The 21,502-nt window shown below is 43.9% G+C and overlaps 1 protein-coding gene across 5 annotated transcripts in view; it reads right to left on the bottom strand.

The window, feature by feature from the left end:
• Window positions 1-16,123: 16,123 nt before the first annotated feature.
• Window positions 16,124-21,502, bottom strand: part of CYFIP2 (cytoplasmic FMR1 interacting protein 2) — a 129,206-nt gene continuing 123,827 nt past the window's right edge. For all 5 annotated transcript variants that reach the window (XM_019464537.2, XM_019464538.2, XM_019464536.2 and 2 more), the window contains one exon: window positions 16,124-18,978. In XM_019464537.2, the coding sequence (XP_019320082.1) occupies window positions 18,811-18,978 (168 nt within the window). In that variant the 3' untranslated portion in view covers window positions 16,124-18,810. The remainder of the gene's footprint in view (window positions 18,979-21,502) is intronic.

The following is a 21,502-nucleotide window of genomic DNA, read 5'->3' as shown; positions in this document are numbered from 1 at the left end:
ATCCTCCACCCACGATAGGACTTGGAAGATCCCAGGTTGATGGGGGGGGGGGGGGGGGGGAAGGGGTGGCTGTGTGGTCTCTTGAGCACACAATGTTCACATCAGTCATTCTTCTCACGGATGCTCCCACAGAACTGGTTTGGGGTTCAGAAGAAAGGCCAGAAGAGGCTCTTGTATGGGGAGGCTGTTGAAGGGACGCCTGTGGGCTCAGGACCCTAGTTCTCCAGGCTCCTTTGTAAGGGTCCTGAGGCACAGTCACACTGTTGCAAGTGGGTCTGAATACTCCTGCATGGTGATACCATCTGTGTCCAAGGGGGAAACTCCCACACACTCCCGAGTGGCACTCCACGTGAGATGGCTGACGGGAGAGTGTTTTATTTGCAAGCCTGTGACTAGCTCAGCCTCTTTCAGTGCTTCTGGGGAGGAAAAGCAGATTTGGGCTGTATATGGGTCTCAGCTTCCCCACACACAATGGTTGTGTGGCCTTAGGCAAGTTACTTACCTTTCCTGGGCCTCATCTGTCTTATTTGTGAAACAGGGATAATGATGATGACAATGATAATAAAATTACCTCCTACTGAATACTTGCTATGTGCAGATACTATGTAAGTGCTTCTGTATGCTATAACAGCAGATCTTCACATTACCATATGATGTAGGTGCTGTATTATCCGTTTTACAGCTACAGAAAGTGAGGCACAGAAAAGTTAGGTGGCTTGCACAAGTTTGCACAGCTCCAGCTATCAAATGGCAGAGCTAAGACACAAACTCTTGTTTATCCAAGCCCAAAGCCAACATTTTCACTTGCAACATTATACTGCCTTTAAAACAAAATTATTTATCTTGAGAGGGACAGCAAGAACAAGTGGAGAAGAGGCAGAGAGAGGAGGGGGACAGAAAATCTGAAGTGGGCTCTATGTTGACAGCAGAGAGCCCGATGTGGGGCTCGAACTCATGAACTACAAGATGGTGACCTGAGCCAAAGTCAGATACTTAGCTGACTGAGCCACCCAGATGCCCTTGCCTTCTTAAATTAAACTTACCTCGAAGGTCTGTTTTGAGAATCACAAGAGACAACCTAAGTCATAATCCCAGAGCTGACGTGTTGTAGGTGCTCAGTAAATGGGTTCATCTCCTGCTAAATGCCCCAAAGCTTCTCTACCAGCCTGAAGGAGTTGGTGAGTGTCTGTCTATAAGTCGCTTTCTTCCCACCTAGTACAAGTAGGGAAAGGAAAGAGAATTCTACCTTTCAGGAAAAATTACTTTTCTCCTGAAAAAATCTTTAATCAGTGTTTCCCAAACTGTGATCCATGAAACACCACTCCACATTGTCTAGTGTTCAATAAACTTTGGGAAATGCCACATTCTCAACCCTCCTCTTGGAGATACTCATTGCATATTGACATGTTAAAGGCACTGAGAAGTCCTGCTGTAAAGAATCCTGCTCAATTTAGTTTAACCCATAGTGTTCCAAATCCCACTGATCATAGAATTCCCATGCCCCACCCCACATAACACCTGTTAACATCTAGTTCTAAAGAACACACTTGGGAAGGAAGCTGATTCTTTTCCATTTGTGCAGATAAGGTAACTGAAGACCAGAGACCTTATGTGGATTATGCAAAATCATACAGCTGTAAGGGTAGAAGCCTTATTCTCAAACTCCCCACTGAGACACAGGCAAGGTAGAGTGGTTAAAAGCAGAACCTGGAGTTGGGCAGACTGGGCTTATTTCCTGCCTCTACCATTCCCTAGTCAAGTGTCCTTGAGCAGGTTACTTAACCTCCCTGGGCCTCAATTTCCTCATCAGTATATGGGGACAACATGGCATATACCTCATCAGGCAAACTGGGGGATTCAGTGGGTTAATATAAGAAAAGCATCTGGCATAAAGCAGGTAGTTAATTACCACTGTTCCTACTAGAATTTGCATAAATTGAGTTCACCCGGGTATTCATTGCACTGCAGATGGGGTCTGCTACTTTAGAGAGACTGTTTCTGGCTGCCAGGACTGACCAGGGCCTTGCAGGAGGGAGGCCAGGGGTTGCAGCTCTTGGGAGCCCTTTCTCCAACTGAAGTTCCCAGAAGGTGTGAGTTGGGGTGGGGGGGGGGTGCTCCTACCCACCTTCCCCTGAGGACAGTCCTCTTAGTGCTGCCCGACCCAACAGTCTCCACATGTCTGCCTTCTCTCCCTGTCTCATGTCTAAGCTCAGAGGAATCCTTGCTGGAATTGTCACTTTGGAAAGCTAAGACAGGTCCAGGAAGAAAAGCTGGGGTAAGCAGCAAGCTTCGTGCAATGGACACCGGCTTTTGAGCCAGACGATCCTTTTGAGTCAGGCTCTGACCCTTTCTACTTTCCTGATTTTAGCCACTTAACTCCTCTCAGACTGCATTTCCTCATTTGTAACATGGAGATAATAAGGGTGCCTACTTTCTGACTCTGTTGTGAGGTAGCAAGTAGTAATAACTAATGTTTGACAGGTGCTTACTACATATCAGGCATTGTTCTCACAGCCTGGGATAACTAATGTCATAATAGACAAGGTCCTTCTCTCGTGGAGCCTCCATTCCAGAAGGGCTAGACTTGCTACAAACAAGCAAACAAATAAATAACGAATCAGAGTATGATAATCAATATAAAGAAAATAGAGTAAGGGGCAGAGAATGATTGATAAAATGGTTGGGGAAGGCTTTACTGAGGTGGTGATATTTAAACTGAGATCCAATTGACAAAGAGTGAACCATTAAAAAATCTGGGGGAAGAGCCTTCCAGAGAGGGGTAACAGCTAGTGCAAAGGCCCCAAGGTGCAAGCAAGCTTGGCTTGTTTGAGGGACAGAAGGAAAGCCCTTTTGATGAGGAGGGGGGAGTGATACAAGATGAAATCATCCACTCCTGGTATATACCCAAGAGAAGTGAAAACACAAAAACTTGTCCCACAAAACTTGCCCCACAAAAACTTGTACACAGATGTTCATAGCAGCATTATTCACAATGTCCCCAAAGTGGAAACACCCTATATGTCCACCAACTGATAAATAGACACAGTTTGGCACATTCATTCAATGGAGTATTATTTGGCCATACAGAGGAATAAGGTCATTAATCATGCCACAACATACATTAACTTTGAAAACGTTATGCTCAAACAGGTCAGACATAAAAGGCCACATAAGATATGAAAGATCCAGAATGGGTAAATCTATAGAAGCAAAAAGTATATTAATGGCTTCCAGAGGCTGGAGTGGTGGGGGCGGGTGGGGAGACAGAAATGTTGAGTGATTGTTAATGGATATGGGGTTTCTTTTGGTGTGATGAAAATGTTCTAGAATTAGATGATGATTGTCACACAACTTTGTGAGTATAAGAAAAACTGCTAAATTGTATACTTGTAAAGGATGAATTTCATGGTAAATGGATTGTATCTCAATTTTCTAAAAAATCAGAAGTCTGGATAGGGGCTAGCTTGAAGCTACACTTGAGTTTAGGGTTGGTACTGCTGTTAAGCCCATTATTACAGAGGAGGGTCTTAACACATCCTGAAAGAGTACACAACTGGCCCAGGGCAACACAGCTACAACATGGCCAACCTGCTACTCACACCTCAGCTTTCTGGTTCAGATCCCAGTCTTTTATGTAAAGCTTTTGCATAGCCTAAGGCCTGGTAACATCCTATAAGCACTCAATATAGGCAACTGATGAATATGTTTAGGGGCTGAGGTTTCAGTTTCCAAATTCTTGCCACTCCAGGGCTCTCGTTGCTGGCCTCCACTTACTGAGCCGCACCTCTCCCATCTGTCTCCTTCCAAGAGAAAGACCAATGACCAGGAGACTTGGCCTGTCCCCGTGGGCAGATCCATCGCAGTGGGCACCCAGGCCTCTGCCTCGGCTGCATGTTAACTTTCTGCCAACATAGTCACACTGGAAATTCTGGTTTGTGAGCCGGGACTGGATGAAGAACCCTAAAGGAATCCAGAGCGTGGGTTAAGGTTTCTTTACTGCTTGTAAGGGGTCGGGGGTTGGAGGCTAAGTTACCCCTCCACCAGAGGACCTCTGCCCCATGGGGATGGGGCTGGGGGTTGGGGCGTGGGCAGAGCCACTCGCCTCCGGATTGGCTGCAGACCAACGCGCTGGGCCAATAAAAAGCCACGCCTTTTTTTTCCAGTTGAGCTAAAGATCTACTGGTGATAATTACCTGCATTTAGTTCCACAAAGAAATATGTAGATGTTTGTTTTGCGATCAGTCCAATAAATATGTGCCTCTCCATCTCGTGTCCTGCGTTCCCAGAAAACCTGGTCTGTACAGAGTGGTCAGACCTTTAGTCACACACCCTAGCAGAACCACCAGTGAGTGGTCCTCATTTTAGGGAAGGTTCTGACTGGTGATTTTTAACTTTTTAAAGGCCCCCACATCCCTTTAAGAATCTGACAAAAATTGTGAACACTTGCCTCAGAAAGACGCCCCCACCTATCTATACATACTCTTCACTGAATTTCACGGGGACTCAGGTTAATAAACCTTAGTTTTTGACTAAAGAGGGAAAAATCCTATTTTTTTTAATTGTACACTTTTATTGAGGCTGCCCTTCATAAAGAATAGTGAGCAAATGCTAAAATGTTGTGTGAAGATCAATGGATTTTTACATGTGCGTACAACCTTGAAGCTGTCATCCAGATACCACATAGAACGTTTCCAGCCTTCACAATGACCCAGGGAAATTTTGCCAAGACTCTCTGGAGTTCTTCACAATACCTTTCCTAACCAAGGCAGAGATAACTGCTCTCAATGTTACCACCATTGCGGACACACAATGTGGTCACACCTATTGCTTTGTATGGGAGCTATTTGTTTAGGTGGCCATCTCTCATACCACATGCAGGCAACTTGGAAACAGTCTTGTTTTATTAATTCTGGCACCCCCAATGCTGATGACATGAGGCACCAAGACACACAAGATGGGCATGCTGAACTAAACTGACGTCCCAGGGCTCCTGGGTATATCCGTTGGTTAAGCCTCCGACTCCTGATTTTGGTTCAAGTCATGATCTTGCGGTGGTGGGATTGTGCCCGGTGTCAGGCTCTATGCTAGCATGGAGCCTGCTCAAGGTTTTCTTTCTCTTTCCCTCTGACCCTCTCCCCTGCTCTCGCTCTCTCTCTTAAAAAAAAAAAAAAAGTCAAAAGACAAATTGAAGTCCTTTCTCTGGCTCTTACTGCCTTCTCTGATTAAGTCAGTCTTACTAATAATCACAGCTTCAAGTCTTTGAGTGCTAATCCCTGTGCTGCACTTAAAGACCTAACTTAACCTCTCGCATCAGCTCTATGAGGTTATTGGTACTAACATTGCACACAGAGGTTTACTTAGGCTAAGACCAAGACCACAAAGTTGGTCAGTGGAGGCACTGGAATGCAACCCTGGGCCTGTGTGACACCAAGGCTCCACCATTGTATACTAACTTTCCTTTTAGCTCCAGTAGCAGGAGAGGGTAGGGGCAGGAGGGGGATGGGAGTCGAAGTTACAGGAAGGGGGCATTGATTAGTGCTCTCTCTTATGCATCCTGATCCTAACTTCCTAAGGATGACCTCAGAGCTGTGACCCTGCTCCTACCCCCTTTTTTTTTTGCTCAAAGTGCTGAGTTTCAATTGACATGTATGTCGTTTTTTTTTTTTTCTTGAAAGATTTTATTTTTAAAAGTACTCTCTACACCCAATGTGGGGCTTGAACTTACAACCCTGAGGTCAAGAGTTGCATGTTCTACTGACTGAGCCAGCCAGGCACCCCACCCCTAAATGTATGGTTTTAAATTGTACAACTCATAATAACTTTTAATTTAAAAAAATTGCAGTTCAGAAGGGTATAAAATAAAGGATAAAAGTCCATTGGCTATTCTTTTTTCTTTCTTTACAAATTTTTTTAAAAATGTTTATTTATTTTTGAGAAAGAGAGAGAGACAGAACATGGGGAGGGGAGGGCAGAGAAAGAGGGAGACACAGAGTCCGATTCAGGATCCAGGCTCTGAGCTGTCAGCACAACGCCTGACGCGGGGCTCAAACTCACAAGCCATGAGCACATGATCTGAACCAAAGTCCCACACTTAACAGACTGAGCCACCCAGGTGCCCCCCTCTGGCTGTTCTGTAGTCAAGAGTCAGTCACCACCACTAACAGATTCTTCAGCATCTATCCAGAAATGACATGCACATACTCACAAACCCTTTTTTAAAAGGGGATCACATTATACAGATTGGATTTCAAGTTTCTGTTTTCACCTTACAATGTATCTGGCAGACTTTTCCTTATTAGTATATATGAATATACTTTATTATTTTTAAAATGCGGCTTTTTAGAATATCCTAATATATGAATATTTCATAACTTATTTAGTTACATTTTTACTGATTATCAGTAGGACAGGTTGCTTTCAGGTTTCAGTATTATAAACTCTGCTATAATAGACTTTCTTGAACATGGGGTTTTACACATGTGACAGTTACACCTGTAGGAGAAATTCTGGAAGTGAAATTGCTGGGGCAAAGGGTTCGATTATTTAAAATGTTTCCTCCTGGGGCGCCTGGGTGGTTCAGTCGGTTAAGCATCGGACTTCGGCTCAGGTCATGATCTCGGAGTTCGTGAGTTTGAGCCCCGTGTCGGGCTCTATGCTAACAAATCAGAGCCTGGAGCCTGCTTCAGATTCTGTGTCTCCCTCTCTCTCTGCCCCTCCCCTGCTCATGCTCTCTCTCTGTCTCAAAAATAAATAATAAAAGTGTTTAAAAAATTTAAATAAAATAAAATGTTTCCTCCCAAAGGGTTTGTGCTAGGCTGAATATTAATTTACCCCTCCTCCCATAGCCACATCTAATCTCTGGAATCTGTGAATTTGTTACCTTACATCATAAAAGGGACTTTACAGATGTGATTAATTTAAGAATCTTGAGGTGGGCAGATTATACTGGATTATCCGAGTAGGCCCGATGTAATTACTAGAGTCCTTTTAAGAGGGTGCAGGGGGGTAGAGTCAGAGGAGAAGGGCATGTGAGGAGGGAAGCAGAGATAGAAGTGATGTGGCTATGAGCTGCAGCCTCTAGAAGCTGCAAGAGGCAAGGATTGTTCTCTGCGGTCTCCAGGTGGAACTGGCTCTGCTGACATCTTGACTTGAGCCTAGTGACCATGCTGGAAGATGTTGGTCTTCTGAGGTCTGTAATTGTAAGATAACACATTTATATTGCTTTAAGCCATTAAATTGGTGGTAATCTGCTAAAGCAGCAATATGAGACTAATACAGGGCTGCATCCTCTTAGGCCAGAAGTTGTTAACCTGTTTAGATTCCTTTGAGAGTTTGAGGCTATCTATGAACCACTCTCTCTGAGAAGGAAAATAAAATGCACCTAGATGTGTGTCTACTATTTCAGGGCAACCATGAACCCCCAAAGCTTGTCCCTGAACTTTCTGAGGTTAGAGCAGTCCTTATAGAACCTCGGCATCCTCTTCCCTTGCTAGTTCCCCCAAGGCAGGCGGAGATTCCCATCTGTGGTCTCAGTTTGGAAAACATCAGATTGTTGGGGCAGGAGGAGTCCTTAGAGGTCATCTGGGGTATCATACTCATTTTAAAGATGGAGAAAATGAGGCCCGAGGTAGAAAAACTAAGACCAGACCCAGGTCTCATGATACCTGGTCCTATGTACTCTTTGGTCTGCATATTCTTTGTCAGCAAGGGAGGAGGAAGTATGGGAAGCATTCCTGGGCTTAGCTGGGGTGTTGGGAACACTTCAAGTTGCAGGTGACGACAGTTAACTAATCAACCGCAGACAGTAAAGGCCTCCCAAAGGCTGGCCTTCCCCTCTGTTGGGGTGGGAAATGGTCAATTCAGGGACCCCTGGCCACAGGCTCCAGGTCCTATGAATTAATTCTGGGTTTCTTTAAGTGAATGGGCCTTTCAAAAAAAGGGCTGGGATGGGAAAATAGGTCCTGCCTTCTCTCCTTTGGTTTTTAGGAATAACCCAGTCCGATTTCCTGGCTTCATGATTTCTGGGATAGTATCCTCCAACTGATTTTTTTCTCCCTCCTCTAGGTTTTTCGTTCTTGAATCTGTTGGAAAATAACGTTGGACTGAGTGAGGAGAAGGGGTAATGAGATCTTCCAAGAGATGCTTTGACCTTCCCTGGGGAGTCCTGAGTGGAAACCCAGGTTGGAGAGAGGGAAATAGGGCCCTGGCTACAGAGGAAAAAATGAATGACCCTGGCTGGCTGAGCCCTCTTTTCCGAATCAGTGCCAGTCTCTGAGCACTGACAATGTGCCAGGAGCTGTGCTAGTTGATTTGTGCATACAGCAGTCCCCCACTAACCACAGGGGACATGTTTCAAGACCCCCAGTGGATGCCTGAAACCACCGGTAGTACTGAACCCAGTATCTATATATATACACTATGTTTTCTCCTAGTACATACCTATGATAATGTTTAATTTATAAATCAAACAGTAAGAGAGTAACGATAATTAAATGTAACAATTATAACAATATACTATAATAAATATGGATGTGATCTCTCTCAAAATACCTTCTTGTATTGTACATACCCTTCTTCTTGTGATGATGTGAGATGATAACGTGCCTATGTGATGAGATGAAGTGGGGTGAATGACGTAGGCACTGTGGGGTAGTGTTAGGCTTCTATTGACTTCCTGACACTCATTTGCTTCCAGACCATAGTTGACCACAGGTAGCTGAAACCATGGAAAACAAAATGGCAGATAAGGGGGAAATACTGTAATATTATTCTATCCTTGCAACAACGACAGAAGTAGGTATTACCATTGTTACTATTCTTAATCCATAGGGAAACTAATATTTAGAGAGATTAAGAATCTGCTAGTTCCTGGCAGAGCTGGGTTTTCAACCACTGAGCTTTTTTTTTTTTTAATGTTTATATGATTTTTGAGAGACAGAGAGAGAGTGAATGAGGAAAGGACAGAGAAAAGAGAAGGAGACAGAAAATCCCAAGCAGGCTGTGCTCTGTCAGCGCAGAGACTGATGTGGGGTTCGAACTCATGAACTGTGAGATCATGACCTGAGCCGAAATCAAAAGTCAGACACTTAACCGACTGAGCCGCCCAGGCACCCCTCAACAACCAAAATTTAACTAGTCTCTTTCATCCTCATTCTTGGCTGAGAAGGGAGAAAGAGGGAGAAAATAACCACCAGCAGGTTCTGCCTGCAGGCTATGCCCTACGCCTCATGCCCATCCACTACTCTGTTTCTTTCTTGTGTTTGTCCCTGTCTCCCCTGCTTCTAGTCCACCTCCACAGTCGACGCTACGACCCTGTATAGGACAACTATAATGCTTACCGCCCACACCAGACAATTAGTGCTTTATTCTCTTCCATTTTACCATAGTTGCTGTCTTAAGGCGGGCTAACCTGCTGACACCGATTACATGGCAAGCTTTTCTGAGGGGGCAGGGGAATTGAGTCATTCATCAGACAAAGATGCCACACGTTCAATGTGTCTGTCGCCTGCTGTGAAAAGCACAGGCATCATGAGGGTGAGCAAGACTGACTCAATCCCCCCACTCATGGACCGTATTCATTAAATGGTCACGCAGTTCACATTGAATCACAATTTTGATAAACGGCAAGAAGATCAAGTACAGAATGCACAGAGAGTATCTAACAGAGCACCTGGGACTTAGGTTTCCAAGAGGAAGGGCATGTGAAGCCTGACTTGAAGGATGACAGAGAGCCTTAGTCTGGGAAGACAGGGAGGCGGGGTGGGGAAGGGGCAAGCATTCCTGGCAGGCAGGGGCAGTGTGAGCATCGGGAGGACAAGGGAGAGCCTGAGTCCAGGATGAACTGAAAAAGGCCAGTGGTGTGGTTAACTTCTATTGTTTTCTGAGTCTGAGTCCTCACGTATAAAATGGGAACGCCGATTAAATGAGAGTATGTGGTAGCCAGGGATGGGTGCACCCTAGGCCGTCCTGCTGAGAGCCAGCCCCTTGCCCAGGGCAGCCACCTACGGGTCCAGCTCAGGGTCTGGCTCCTTGGTAGAAAGTGTTTGAGAAAAGCCCCAAGCCCCAATGAGGAGGCTCTTTGATTTGCCCCTTTTTCGTTGGTCTGAAACTCCAGAAGGCAGAAATCCCTGGGTTTTATTCTGACTAATGAAGGCGGAGCTTAAGGCCTGCATATTTTTAGCTCTGATAGCATCTCACAGCATATTTTCCCAGGGAAACCCTCCACTCTCCCCATTCTGCCGGAAGCTCAAGTGAGACAGTGCCACATCTGGGAGCGAGGGGGTGGGCTGAGAGGGGAGTGGACCGAGGAAATCAGGGTAAATCAAACCAGATGGGGATGTGGGGACTGGTTTGGGGGGCTGGTTATTCTCCTCCTTGCCTAGAGGGAAGCAAATGGGTCTTTGTCCCTTTCTCCCTCCGTCTTTATTCACATTAGGCGAACTGAAGGGAGAGTCAGAACTGACTGCCTCCAACCATCTGCAGGGTCTGGGTCAAAAGTGCCAAATATCATATGTCTCTAAATAATTAAAAGTTCTAAATCACACTATTGAACTATTAGAAAATATGCTCTCTCTTTCTAACAATGAAATATACTTTTATAACACAAAAGAAGTTATATGTCACATCGTGGGTTTTATACGACTGGAAGCTGGCACAACTATCTAAGATTACTGAATTATCATTTTCATATTCCTGGGTGTTTTGTTGTTGGGCCAATGATGTGTGAACGGATAAAACAAATAGGTCATCCATAAGTCAATATGCATTTATGCTAGAAATTTTACCTTTCTTGCCTTCATTTTAGCAACATTGTATATTATGATCAAGATCCCCACCACCTGGCTTTCTTGAGATATAATTGACAAATAAAAATTGTATATATTTAAGGTGTACGATGTGATGTGTGGATATATGTGTACACTGTGAAATAATTGTCACAACCAAGTTAATTGACTCATTCATCACCTCACATAGTTACCTTTCCATTTTGGTGTGGTGAGAACACTATGATCAAGATTTTCAAATTAGACCACCTTTCTTAAGTCACTATAACTCTTTGTTTTTTTATTAATTTCAATTTGAAGAAATTCTGCTCTGATAAGGGGTGGCACCTGAAATCATCAATGGGATTTTTTTAGGGTGTGGCTTCTTTTATTTTTTTTAAGTTTATTTATTTATTTGAGAGAGAGAGAGAGAGAGAGAGAGACAGAGAGAGAGAGAGAGAGAGAGCACACAGGAAGAGGGGCACAGGGAGAGAGGGAATCCCAAGCAGGCTCCACACAGCCAGTGGAGAGCCTGATGCAGGGCTCAAACCCACAGACCTGGGATTGTGACCTGAGCCAAGCGAAGTTGGAAGCTTAACTGACTGATCAGGGGCACCATCCAGGTGCCCCCATCAGTAGGATTTTTAAAGCAATACTTAGATGAAAAATTAGGCCAGGTATTTTACATATTACATTCAACTACTGTAAATAGGGGGTCACGTATAATTATTGTAACAGAAAATATTGCAAAACATTTTCATTTTATTATATAAATTTTATTATATAAGCGTTCCTTATGAAATGATTTTCACTGTCTCTTAAAGCAACTTCTGGAGCATATAGTATTTCTGTTATTTCAAGTTTTTCAGTTCTGGGATATTATAAGGAAACCTCCCTAAAAGCAGTATGTGGCTCAGTTTGTTCTGATCTTCCTCAGGACTATACTCTGACCTATAATGGCCAAAAAATAGTTTGTAAACAAGTTAGTTTGACATTATTTGCATGTGAATCTTCTTAATCATGCAAAATATTTTTTGTTTCACTGTTTTGATTTCTTTATATTTCATTGGAATGGCATTTTTTGTTGCATTCTTCACATGCATTTTCATTTAGGAAAGCCAATTTCTCTAAAATTTATAAAAATATATTTTAGTCCCCTTGAAGCAAATTCAGCAAACCTAGATGCCTTTTTTTTGGTAATGTTAACAATAGTAAGCAATTGTTCAGACCAAATAACTATAGATACGTAAATTCACAATGAATTTTATTTTCCCTTAAGAACACAACTCACTCTTTGAGGATCTTCTGGGCCTTTATGTAAAGTTTTAGTGCATCTTTTACCTTTGTCTAAACTAAATCCAATTACTTTGGGGAGCCTGGGTGGCTCAGTCGGTTAAGCGGCCGACTTCGGCTCAGGTCATGATCTCGCGGTCCGTGAGTTCGAGCCCCGCGTCGGGCTCTGTGCTGACAGCTCAGAGCCTGGAGCCTGTTTCAGATTCTGTGTCTCCCTCTCTCTGACCCTCCCCTGTTCATGCTCTGTCTCTAAAAATAAATAAACGTTAAAAAAAAATTAAAAAAAAAATCCAATTACTTTAATAGCATTTTGTCAGCAGTTCCATTGAGTGTCTGCGAGTGGTTTATAATGTGAAATCTGATATGTGTTTCGTCAAATATTCTAGCTTTGAACAACAGCTCCATAAACTAGTGTACATAATCTTTTTTGTTTCAAAAAGGGGACATCATCAGAGGCACAGTTGTAGCCATGTTCTCTAGTAATAAATTCAAGCTGTGTGTGCTCATATATGTGGCACAAAAATGCTCCTGGATTTTCGGTTAAAATTGCCATTCTCATTGGCTTGCCCTCTTTCCTCACCTAGGAGCCTCAAGCTTCCCCACTTTCCAAGCAGGACGCATCCCTGGTATCAGTGGCAGCACAATGCACAAAACTTTATTACACTTGTAGGCTTCTGCATTTTAGGACATGGGCAAGCAATCAGGGAAAGGTTCTTCTGAGGCCTGAAAGGCATTGGGCACAGAGTGGATGTTTAGGGCTACCAGTGCTGAAGCAGCACTGAGTATCAGATTGCCAGTGACACAGACGCATGATGCATGAATCTACTCAATAAATGCATCATTTTGTAGGACTTTGACATTCAGGGCCTGGTCAAGTGTAGAGCTAGGGACAGTGGCATGTTTAGCCTAATTTAAGCCATTAAGGGTCAGGGCCTTTTCTTGGCCAATATTTGATGTGGGTAGATTCTTTCCCTTCAATCTCTTGGTGCATCTCCTTGTGTTCAGATTCTCATTTTTCAAGTTTAGGAAGATATGGAACCTCTTCCATGAAGTCCTCCTTGATATTGCCCTTACCCTTTCCATCTTAGCCCCAGCTGGAAAAACACTCTCTTTCCTCTGATCTTGAGAAATATTTGGTGTGCCTGTCTCTCGAGATCCCTTAGGATAGAAGTGCTGTGAAGTATATTGTTATATGGTTAGGGGTTAAGACCTTGGACCTGGATCCAGACTTACTGGACTTTGAATTCTAGAGCTCCCTCCCTTACCATCTTTGAGATCTGTGCCTCAGTATCTGTATCTGTAAAGTGGGTGCAAATAATAGTGCCTACCTCCTATAAGTTGTGATATTTAAGTGAATAAAAACTTATTTTTTGTGTTTTTTAAATGTTTATTTATGTACTTTGAGAGAGAGAGAGAGACAGATAAAGGGAGAGAGAGAGAGAGAGAGAGATAGAGAATGAATCCCAAGCAGGCTCCACACTGCCAGCACGAAGCCTGATGGGGGCTTGAACCCATGAATCGTGAGATCATGACCAGAGCCAAAATCAAGAGTCAGATCCTTAACTGACTGAGCCACCCAGGCACCCCTAAGAGCACTTTTTCTGATGCCTGGCATGAGAAAACTCAATAAATAAATAATCTAGTGATTATTAGAATCAGCATATTCTCCTTTACATTCTTGTTCACTATGTGCATTTTTAAAAATCCTTTCTACAACTCCAGAAGTTCCTTTAGGTCTGTGGCCATAATTGATTATATAGTTTTGCAAATAGTATTCAAGATGTGTTTCTCAAAGCAATGGCATCCCAGCCTTCGAACAAGTTCAGGGTCCCCAGAGGCAACGGCTTTTTCAGATCTAGCCTTCCTCTTCTCTGGTGTTATAAACCAAATTGTGTCCCCTACTCCCAAATTCCTATGTTAAAATCCTAACCCCCAGTACCTCGGAATGGGACTGTACTTGACAACAGAGCCTTTATTTAACAAGGTCGTTTAGGTAAAATGAGGTCACATGAATGCATCCTAATGCAATATGCCTGGCGTCCTGCTAAGAAGAGGAAATCAGGACCCAAACACACCCGGAGGGAAGACCATGTGAAGACCAAGGGAGAAGTTGGCATCTAAAAGCCAAGGAGAGAGGCTTAGAAGAAACCAGCCCTGCTCTGTGCTGATGGTGCAGAAACTGCTTGCGATTCTCTCTCCCTCTCTCTCTGCCCCTTCCCCCCAAAGATAAATAAACTTTAAAAAAAAAAATTAAAAAAAGAAGAAACCGACTCTGATGTTACCTTGCTCATGGATTTCTAGCCTCCAGAACTGTGAGAAAGTAAATCTCTGTTGTTTAAGCCACGTGGTCTGTGGTGTTTTGTTATGGCGGCCCTAGCAAATGAATACACTCCTCTGCCCTATTCTCTCCCATCGTGAAAATGCTTCCCCTTTCCATCTGAAACCCTTCAGTACTTTGGCAGGTCCCTGCTTCACAAATTGTGAAGTCAGTGGTCCTTCTCTTGTGGGAGTCTTTTGTTTTTTGAGTTTATTTATTTATTGACAGAGAGAGTGCAAATAGGGTAGGGGCATAGAGAAAGAGGGAGAAAGAGAATCCCAAGCAAGCTCAGCACTATCAGCACAGAGCCCGATGTGGGACTCGAACTCACAAACTGTGAGATCATGACCTGAGCTGAGACCAAGAGTGTCGCCTGAGTCACCCACGCACCCCTCCTGTGGGAGTTTTTGGTGCTTGTTGTTTTGTTTGCATCTAACACAGACTTCCATGTTCTTAGCCCAGTAGTTTTCAAGGTATGTTCCATGAGAGGATCATTCGTGTTGCAGAGAAAGGGGTTTCCGAAGTCATGGTCACTGTGTGATGTGGTGTTATTCCAGGCTGATTAGGCTGCAGGACTCAGAGCATTGCAGATCTTCGAGAAGGGAAACAGCATGAGCTGTTCCCCACGTCCATGTGACCACAGAACCCTCTTACCACTGAGCATCTTTCAGGACTAATACCAACCGTGCCCCAACTACACCAGCTCAAATGTACAACCTCTAATGATGAGAATCCTTGGAAGTGGCAACACATGGCTGAGAAAGTCTTCAAGTTTGTGAAGTAGGCCCCTCAATGTAGGCCACTGGGACATTACCTGAAATCAGGATATTAGACCTGGAAAGGACCTCAGATCGTTTTGTCCAATTTGAAGATAAGGAAATGGAGGCCCTGAGAGATTAGAGGGTTACCCCAGGCCACAGGCGAGGGCGAGTCACCAATGACCTAGGACTCGTCTTTGTGAGTGGCCTTTGGGAAAGCTGCTGCTGTGAAAAACATGAGACTCCACACACTGGTGTCAGTTTTCACACACAACTTTGTAGTGTTCTTCTGGTGTCATCCTTTCTGAGGAGTGTGAGAGGTACCTTCAGCCTGGTAACTCCCTTGCCACCATGCCGGGCCTCCTCCTGATCCCAGGCTCTGCTCAATCTCCCTCACCCAAAGCCCTGAAAAGTCCAGTGGCCTGAAGTCTAGTTTTGGGGTCAGGACTGGTTGACCAGTCCATTAGCATGACAGCAAAAGCTCAGGCTTTGAAGCTGGGTTCAAATCAGAGTGGTCACTTAGCAACGGTGTGAAAGTGAACACACTGCACAGCCTGTCTGTCCAAGGTGGGATACAGCACATAAAGTGACTGTGGCTGATTCAAAGGAATGGAAGAATAGGACTTAGCATGCTGCCTGCACACATTAGTTCCCATCCTTCCTCTTAAAATAGAGATCACTCAGTGAGAGCATGGAATTCTGAAGAGCAGCAACTATTGCCAGTATCTTCTCTAGCATAAACCAATTTGTAAAGGTAATGCCTCCAGCGAGAAAGCAAAGCCAGCCATTAGTTTAGGGCACAATGACCAGCTATACCTTTATCACCTTCCATTCTCTTTCAGACTGTTTCCTCAGTCATCGGTGTTCATGTGGCCTTCCACAGATCAAGGAGCCCTGGAACAGGACCAGGAATCAAGACCGAGATGCTGGTTTGGAAGCAGTTTTAATGGAGATGTAGAGATGGAAATGTTTATCAACTCAACACAGGTACCCCAAAATACAAAGCAAAATATCATCTTCAGCTGCATAGCAAATATGATTTAAGAATTTAACATCATGATTTGATCACAAGCGTAAATATAAGTCACCATAAATAAATGTAAATTCATTGTACAAAAATTCCCAACAACTCTTAATACAAATATGGTACATTTGACAGTTTTTGAAACAATTTTTTTAAACTTTTTAAAACCTAAGATTTTTTTTTCCTGCTTCTTAGACACACAAAAAAATCAAATCAAAAGGAGGCAGTAATACCAGGGAGGAAAGAATGTTAAAGCTGTTTGGTATTCATAAATAAATGTTGCTGGCGAGCCAGGGAAATGAAATGTCTTTCATTTAGGTGAAGACCTCAATTTACCAGGATCAAGTCTCTTGAGGATAATAGGATTCTACCCAAGGGGTCAAATTCAGGGTTACAGATGCAGAATTGGAAGGACAGGTTATTGAAATAGCAGTCTCCTCAAATGGATGACCCAAATCTCCACAAAGGCAATGATCATGGATTTGGAATAATCTCTAGGACTTAATAGCCAGTCACCTATCTGAAAGAGCCACTGTCCCCGGACAGGACTGAAGATTCTCTGCAGCTTAGAGATTTTTTTTTGGTGCGTTCTGAAGGTGTGTTCCCCATGTAGTTCTATCATGTGGTGTGTGTAGCCTCTCCCTTTTGCCTTTGGCGCATCTATGGTCACCAAGAAGAAAAAAATTAAAAAATCAGAATAGGAAGTCGCATCTAAGGATGAGAGGATCTGCTGGTCCACCCTGAATCACTTTCCTACCCTACAGATATTTTCTTTCATGGCTCAGAAGGAGCTCAAAGCCCAAGTTAGTGGTGGAAAGACCCTCTACAGCATTGGTCCTCAGGTTTCCTTGTGCAACAGTACAACAAAGAGGGCTTGTGGATAGTGCAGATTTCCCTTACTCTGGTTAATTGGTTTGAGGTACGGCCCAGGAATCTGCATCCAATGTGCTAATCTCAGGACATGTTGATATAGGCCTTTGGACCACATTTGATGAGCCCTTCTTTCCTCCCTGGTGGGCACAGTGTATCACACAACCTCTTGCTATGGACTGTTTTGCTCTTTCCATGGGGTTAAAATGGGCCATCTGTTAATGGTAACCATTTCCATTCATCCACCCTAAGGGAGGGGATCATTATTGTTCTATTTTTCTCACTTTTCTTTTCCTCCCTGGGTTGGGGATGAGATATCAAATGTCTCACTTTTATTTTCTTACAAGCTCAGGGTCCCAGGCTTCTTTGAGCAAGAGGTGCTCTGTAATGAGACATTCATTCCGAAAGCCTTCCATCCTTCTAACCAGTCTCCCTATGCTCACTGGGAGATTCTGCAGACTTTTGGTTGAGTCTGAGAAATGCACATAGATATGCCCCTGTGCGATATGCCCCAGGCCTCAAAATCTAAGTTAAAGAGAACTAAGGATGTTGAGAGTAAAAGATAAAATGTCCTAGGAATCTTTCAGCTTCTAGGACAATGGAAGTACTGATTCAGTAGAACAGGACTCCTTTTCTGGGAGTGCATCCTGGTATTAAAAGCTCATTGACAAGTGTTATTTATATTCCTCACCTCCCTGACTCCAATATGTTTTGGGCTTCTGTTGAAATAACCCCTTAATATTTTCTTTCTCGTGGGAGTGTTGCTTGATGAAAGAGTCTGTGCAGAGAAGCTGTCCCTAATTTGGTCACTGGCTAATGCGGTGGGCAGTGCATGACTGACTTGTTCCATGCTGCATCCCCAGTGTCCACTGCCCTGTGCAGCTTGGTGCTCACAGTATTTGCTTGATGAATAAAGGAACCGCCTCCTCACCAAGCTGAGATGGTCTAATGGCTTTCTGTTTGGGGCTATAGAATTCCTGGCTGTGTTAATAAATACTGTTTCTGCACAACAAGCCTGACCATCTTCCTACCATAACTTCACTAAGTAAGATACGATTATGAATGCACTTCTGAGTTCTCTCTAGGAGCACCCTGAGAGGGGAGTGGGGTTTGGGGAGTCCAGGGACATCCAGGGCCACCACCATCTATCATGGTGTCAGTACCAGGAACCTCGTCTTCTGTTTCTCATGGCTCTCAGTGTCTGGTCCATGACTGCTGTGGGTGCTAGAATCCTTGGCACCCAGAGCAGGTGGAGATGTCACCTCGGAAAATGCGGGGAGGGAGCCAGAGGAGGAGAGGGAGTCGGTACGTGGACATACTCCTGTCAGCTCAGACTGGTATCTCGGGGTACGGCCATGCTCTTTTCTCCAGCTCTGAGACTTCACTTCTGAGGTCACGTGTGGGCACTGGGTAGGAGGTCACCATTTGGGAGGAGGTCTTGAGAAGCAACCATGGATGTGGGGTGGGGCTGTGAGATGGAGAAGGGGTGAGACTAGGGCTCTTAATACAGCTGAGGGGAAAAAAGAAAAGAAAAAGCACATACTGCCCTGTTTCTTTTGATTTTTTTTTTTTTTTCATTTACGCTATGGAGAAACCACCATGGAGATGTCATGGGAGAGCATGCACAGGCCCAGCCCTTGGGAGGTGTAGATGTGTTTGGGGAGGTTCTTGTTTGTGTCCAGGCCTATCCCATATGCTGTCCAGGAGGACCCTGTTGCAGGCTGGCCATGGCTTTCTCTCTCCTGCTTCTTCTCCTCCAGGTCGAGGGTCTGCAGGACCTTCCGCCTAGCAGGTGGTGGCCAAGGACTGGTGGATGGGTGGCTGGAAGCAACGTACGTGCTCTACGGTGGAGCTGTCCGTCTCCACGGACTTCATGTACTTGTTCAGGATGGCAAAAACCTCATTGTTCAAGATCTGGTACTTCCTAATTCTGTCTGCCATCTTCTTCAGTGGCTGCAGAAGGACAGGGATGTGCAGGTTAGGGGCAGGAGGAAGGGACAGAGGGGAAAAAAAAGGAAGAGCAAGAGAAGAGTTCAGTGAAGTTGGGCTTCAGGGTCTTGATGCTTCAATGATCACGTCACTCTCTTGCTTAAGGGCCTTGTATGGGTTTCCAGAACTTAGCAATCAAATCTTAACTTGGCCATAAAACCCTTTGTGAGTTTTGAAACTTACTACAAAGCTAGAGTCATCAAAATAGTACGGCACTGGAATGAAGACAGATACACAGATCAATGGAATAGACAGCCAAGAAATAAACTCCTCCATATATGGTCAAAGGATTTTTAACAAGGGTGCAAAAAAACATTCAATGGAGACAGTATGGTGTTTTCAATAAATGGTGCTGGGAAAACTGGATATTCACATGTAAAGAATGAAGCTGGATCCTTACCTTACACAACATAAAAACAAAAACCAAAAACAAACGTTGAAATGGTTTAAAGACCTAAACATAGGAGCTGAAACTATAAAACTCAGAAGAAAACATGGAGGAAAAGCTTCATGAAACTGAGTTTGGCAATTATTTCTTCAATGTGACACCAAAAGCACAAGTAATAAAAGAAAACATAGTGGTGCTTGGGTGGCTCAGTTGGTTAAGCGTCCGACTTCGGCTCAGGTCATGATCTCACGGTCCGTGAGTTCGAGCCCCACGTTGGGCTCTGTGCTGATAGCTCAGAGTCTGGAGCCTGCTTCAGATTCTGTGTCTCCCTCTCTCTCTGACCCTCCCCCATTCATGCTCTGTCTCTCTCTGTCTCAAAAATAAATAAACATTAAAAAAAATTTAAAAAAAAAGAAAACAAACTGAACTACATCAAAATTAAAAACTTGTTTGCATCAAAGGACACTGTTAGCAGAGTGAACAGGCAACCCATGGAATGGGAGAAAGTATCTGCAACTCAGTATCTGATAAGGGACTAATATTCAGAATATATAAATATATCCAGAATATATAAACATATCCAGAATATATATCCAGAACATATAAATATACATAATATCCAGAATATATAAATATAAATGTATATATATACACAACAAAAAACAATCCAATTAAAAAGTGAGCCAAAGGGGCACCTGGGTGGCTCAGTCAGTTGAGCGTCTGACTCTTGATTTTGGCTCAGGTCGTGATCCCAGGGTCATGGGATCGAGCCCCTGTGTTGGGCTCTATGTTGAGCATGGAGTCTGCTTAAGATTCTCTCTCTCTCTCTCTCTCTCTCTCTCTCTCTCTCTCTCTCTCTCTCTCTCTCTTCTCCCCCTCTCTCTGCCACTCTCTCCCACTTGCATGCATGCTCTCTCTGTAAAAATAAAATACATCTTAAAAAAAAAAGTGAGCAAAGGACTTGAATAGCCATTTCTCCAAAGAGGATAAACAAACAGCTGATAAGCACATGAAAAGATTCTCAACATTACCAGTCATTAGGAAATGGGAATCAAAACCAGAATGAGATACCCCTCCACATCCATTATGATGGCTATTACCAAAAACCCCAGAGAATAACAAAGGCTAGGAAGGATGGGGGAAAACTGGAACTTGTGCATTGCTGGTGGGAATGTAAAATGGTGCAGCCACTACTGAAAATGGTATGGCAGTTCCTCAAACATTAAAAATAGAATTAGCGGGATGCCTGGGTGGCTCAGTTGGTCAAGTGTCCAACTTTTGATTTTGGCTCAGGTCATGAGCTCACAGTTCGTGGGACTGAGCCCCACACTGGGCTCTGTGCTGACAGTGTGGAGCCTGATTGGGATTCTCTCTTTCCCTCTCTCTCTGCCCCCAAGCTCCGGCCCATGCTCTCTCTCTCTCAAAATAAATAAACTTAAAAAAAAAATGGAGTTAGCATATGACCCAGCAATTCCACTTCCTAGGTATATACAAAAGAAATGAAAGCAGGAACCTGAACAGATATCTGTGCACTCATGACCACAGCAGCATGTTCACAATAGCCAAAAAGTGGAAGCAACTCAAGGGTTCATCAGTGATGAATGGATAAACAAAATGTGGTATATGCACACACTAGAATATTATTCAGCCTTAAAAATGAAGAAAATTCTGATACGAGCTACAACGTGGTAAACCGGGAGCACATGCAATAATCCAGTCACAAAAGGACAAATACTGTATGATTCCTCCTATGTGAGTCCCTGGCGTAGTCAGATCCTAGAGACAGAAGGTGGAAAGGTGGTTACCAGAGTCTTGGGGGAGGAGAGACTAGGGAGTTAGAGTTCAATGGGAACAGTGCTTCAGTTTGGGAAGCTGAAAAAGTTCTGGAGATGGAAGGTGGTAACGGCTGCGTGACAGAGTGAGCGTACCTAATGCCACAGCACCACACATTTAGAGAACGTTAAGATGGCAACTTTGATGTTTTATGTATGTTCTACCACAGTGGCAAAAAACAAACACAAATAAAACAAACACCCTTTATGAGGTAGCTCCTGCTTCCTTCTCCTTTCAGCTAGTCCTAGAGACCCACGCTCTGTTCCA

The sequence above is a fragment of the Panthera pardus genome, unplaced genomic scaffold (genome assembly GCF_024362965.1).
Source record: "Panthera pardus isolate Hobbes unplaced genomic scaffold, ASM2436296v1 HiC_scaffold_2, whole genome shotgun sequence".
NCBI lineage: Eukaryota > Metazoa > Chordata > Mammalia > Carnivora > Felidae > Panthera > Panthera pardus.
This window is presented reverse-complemented; position numbering and strand designations above follow the sequence as displayed.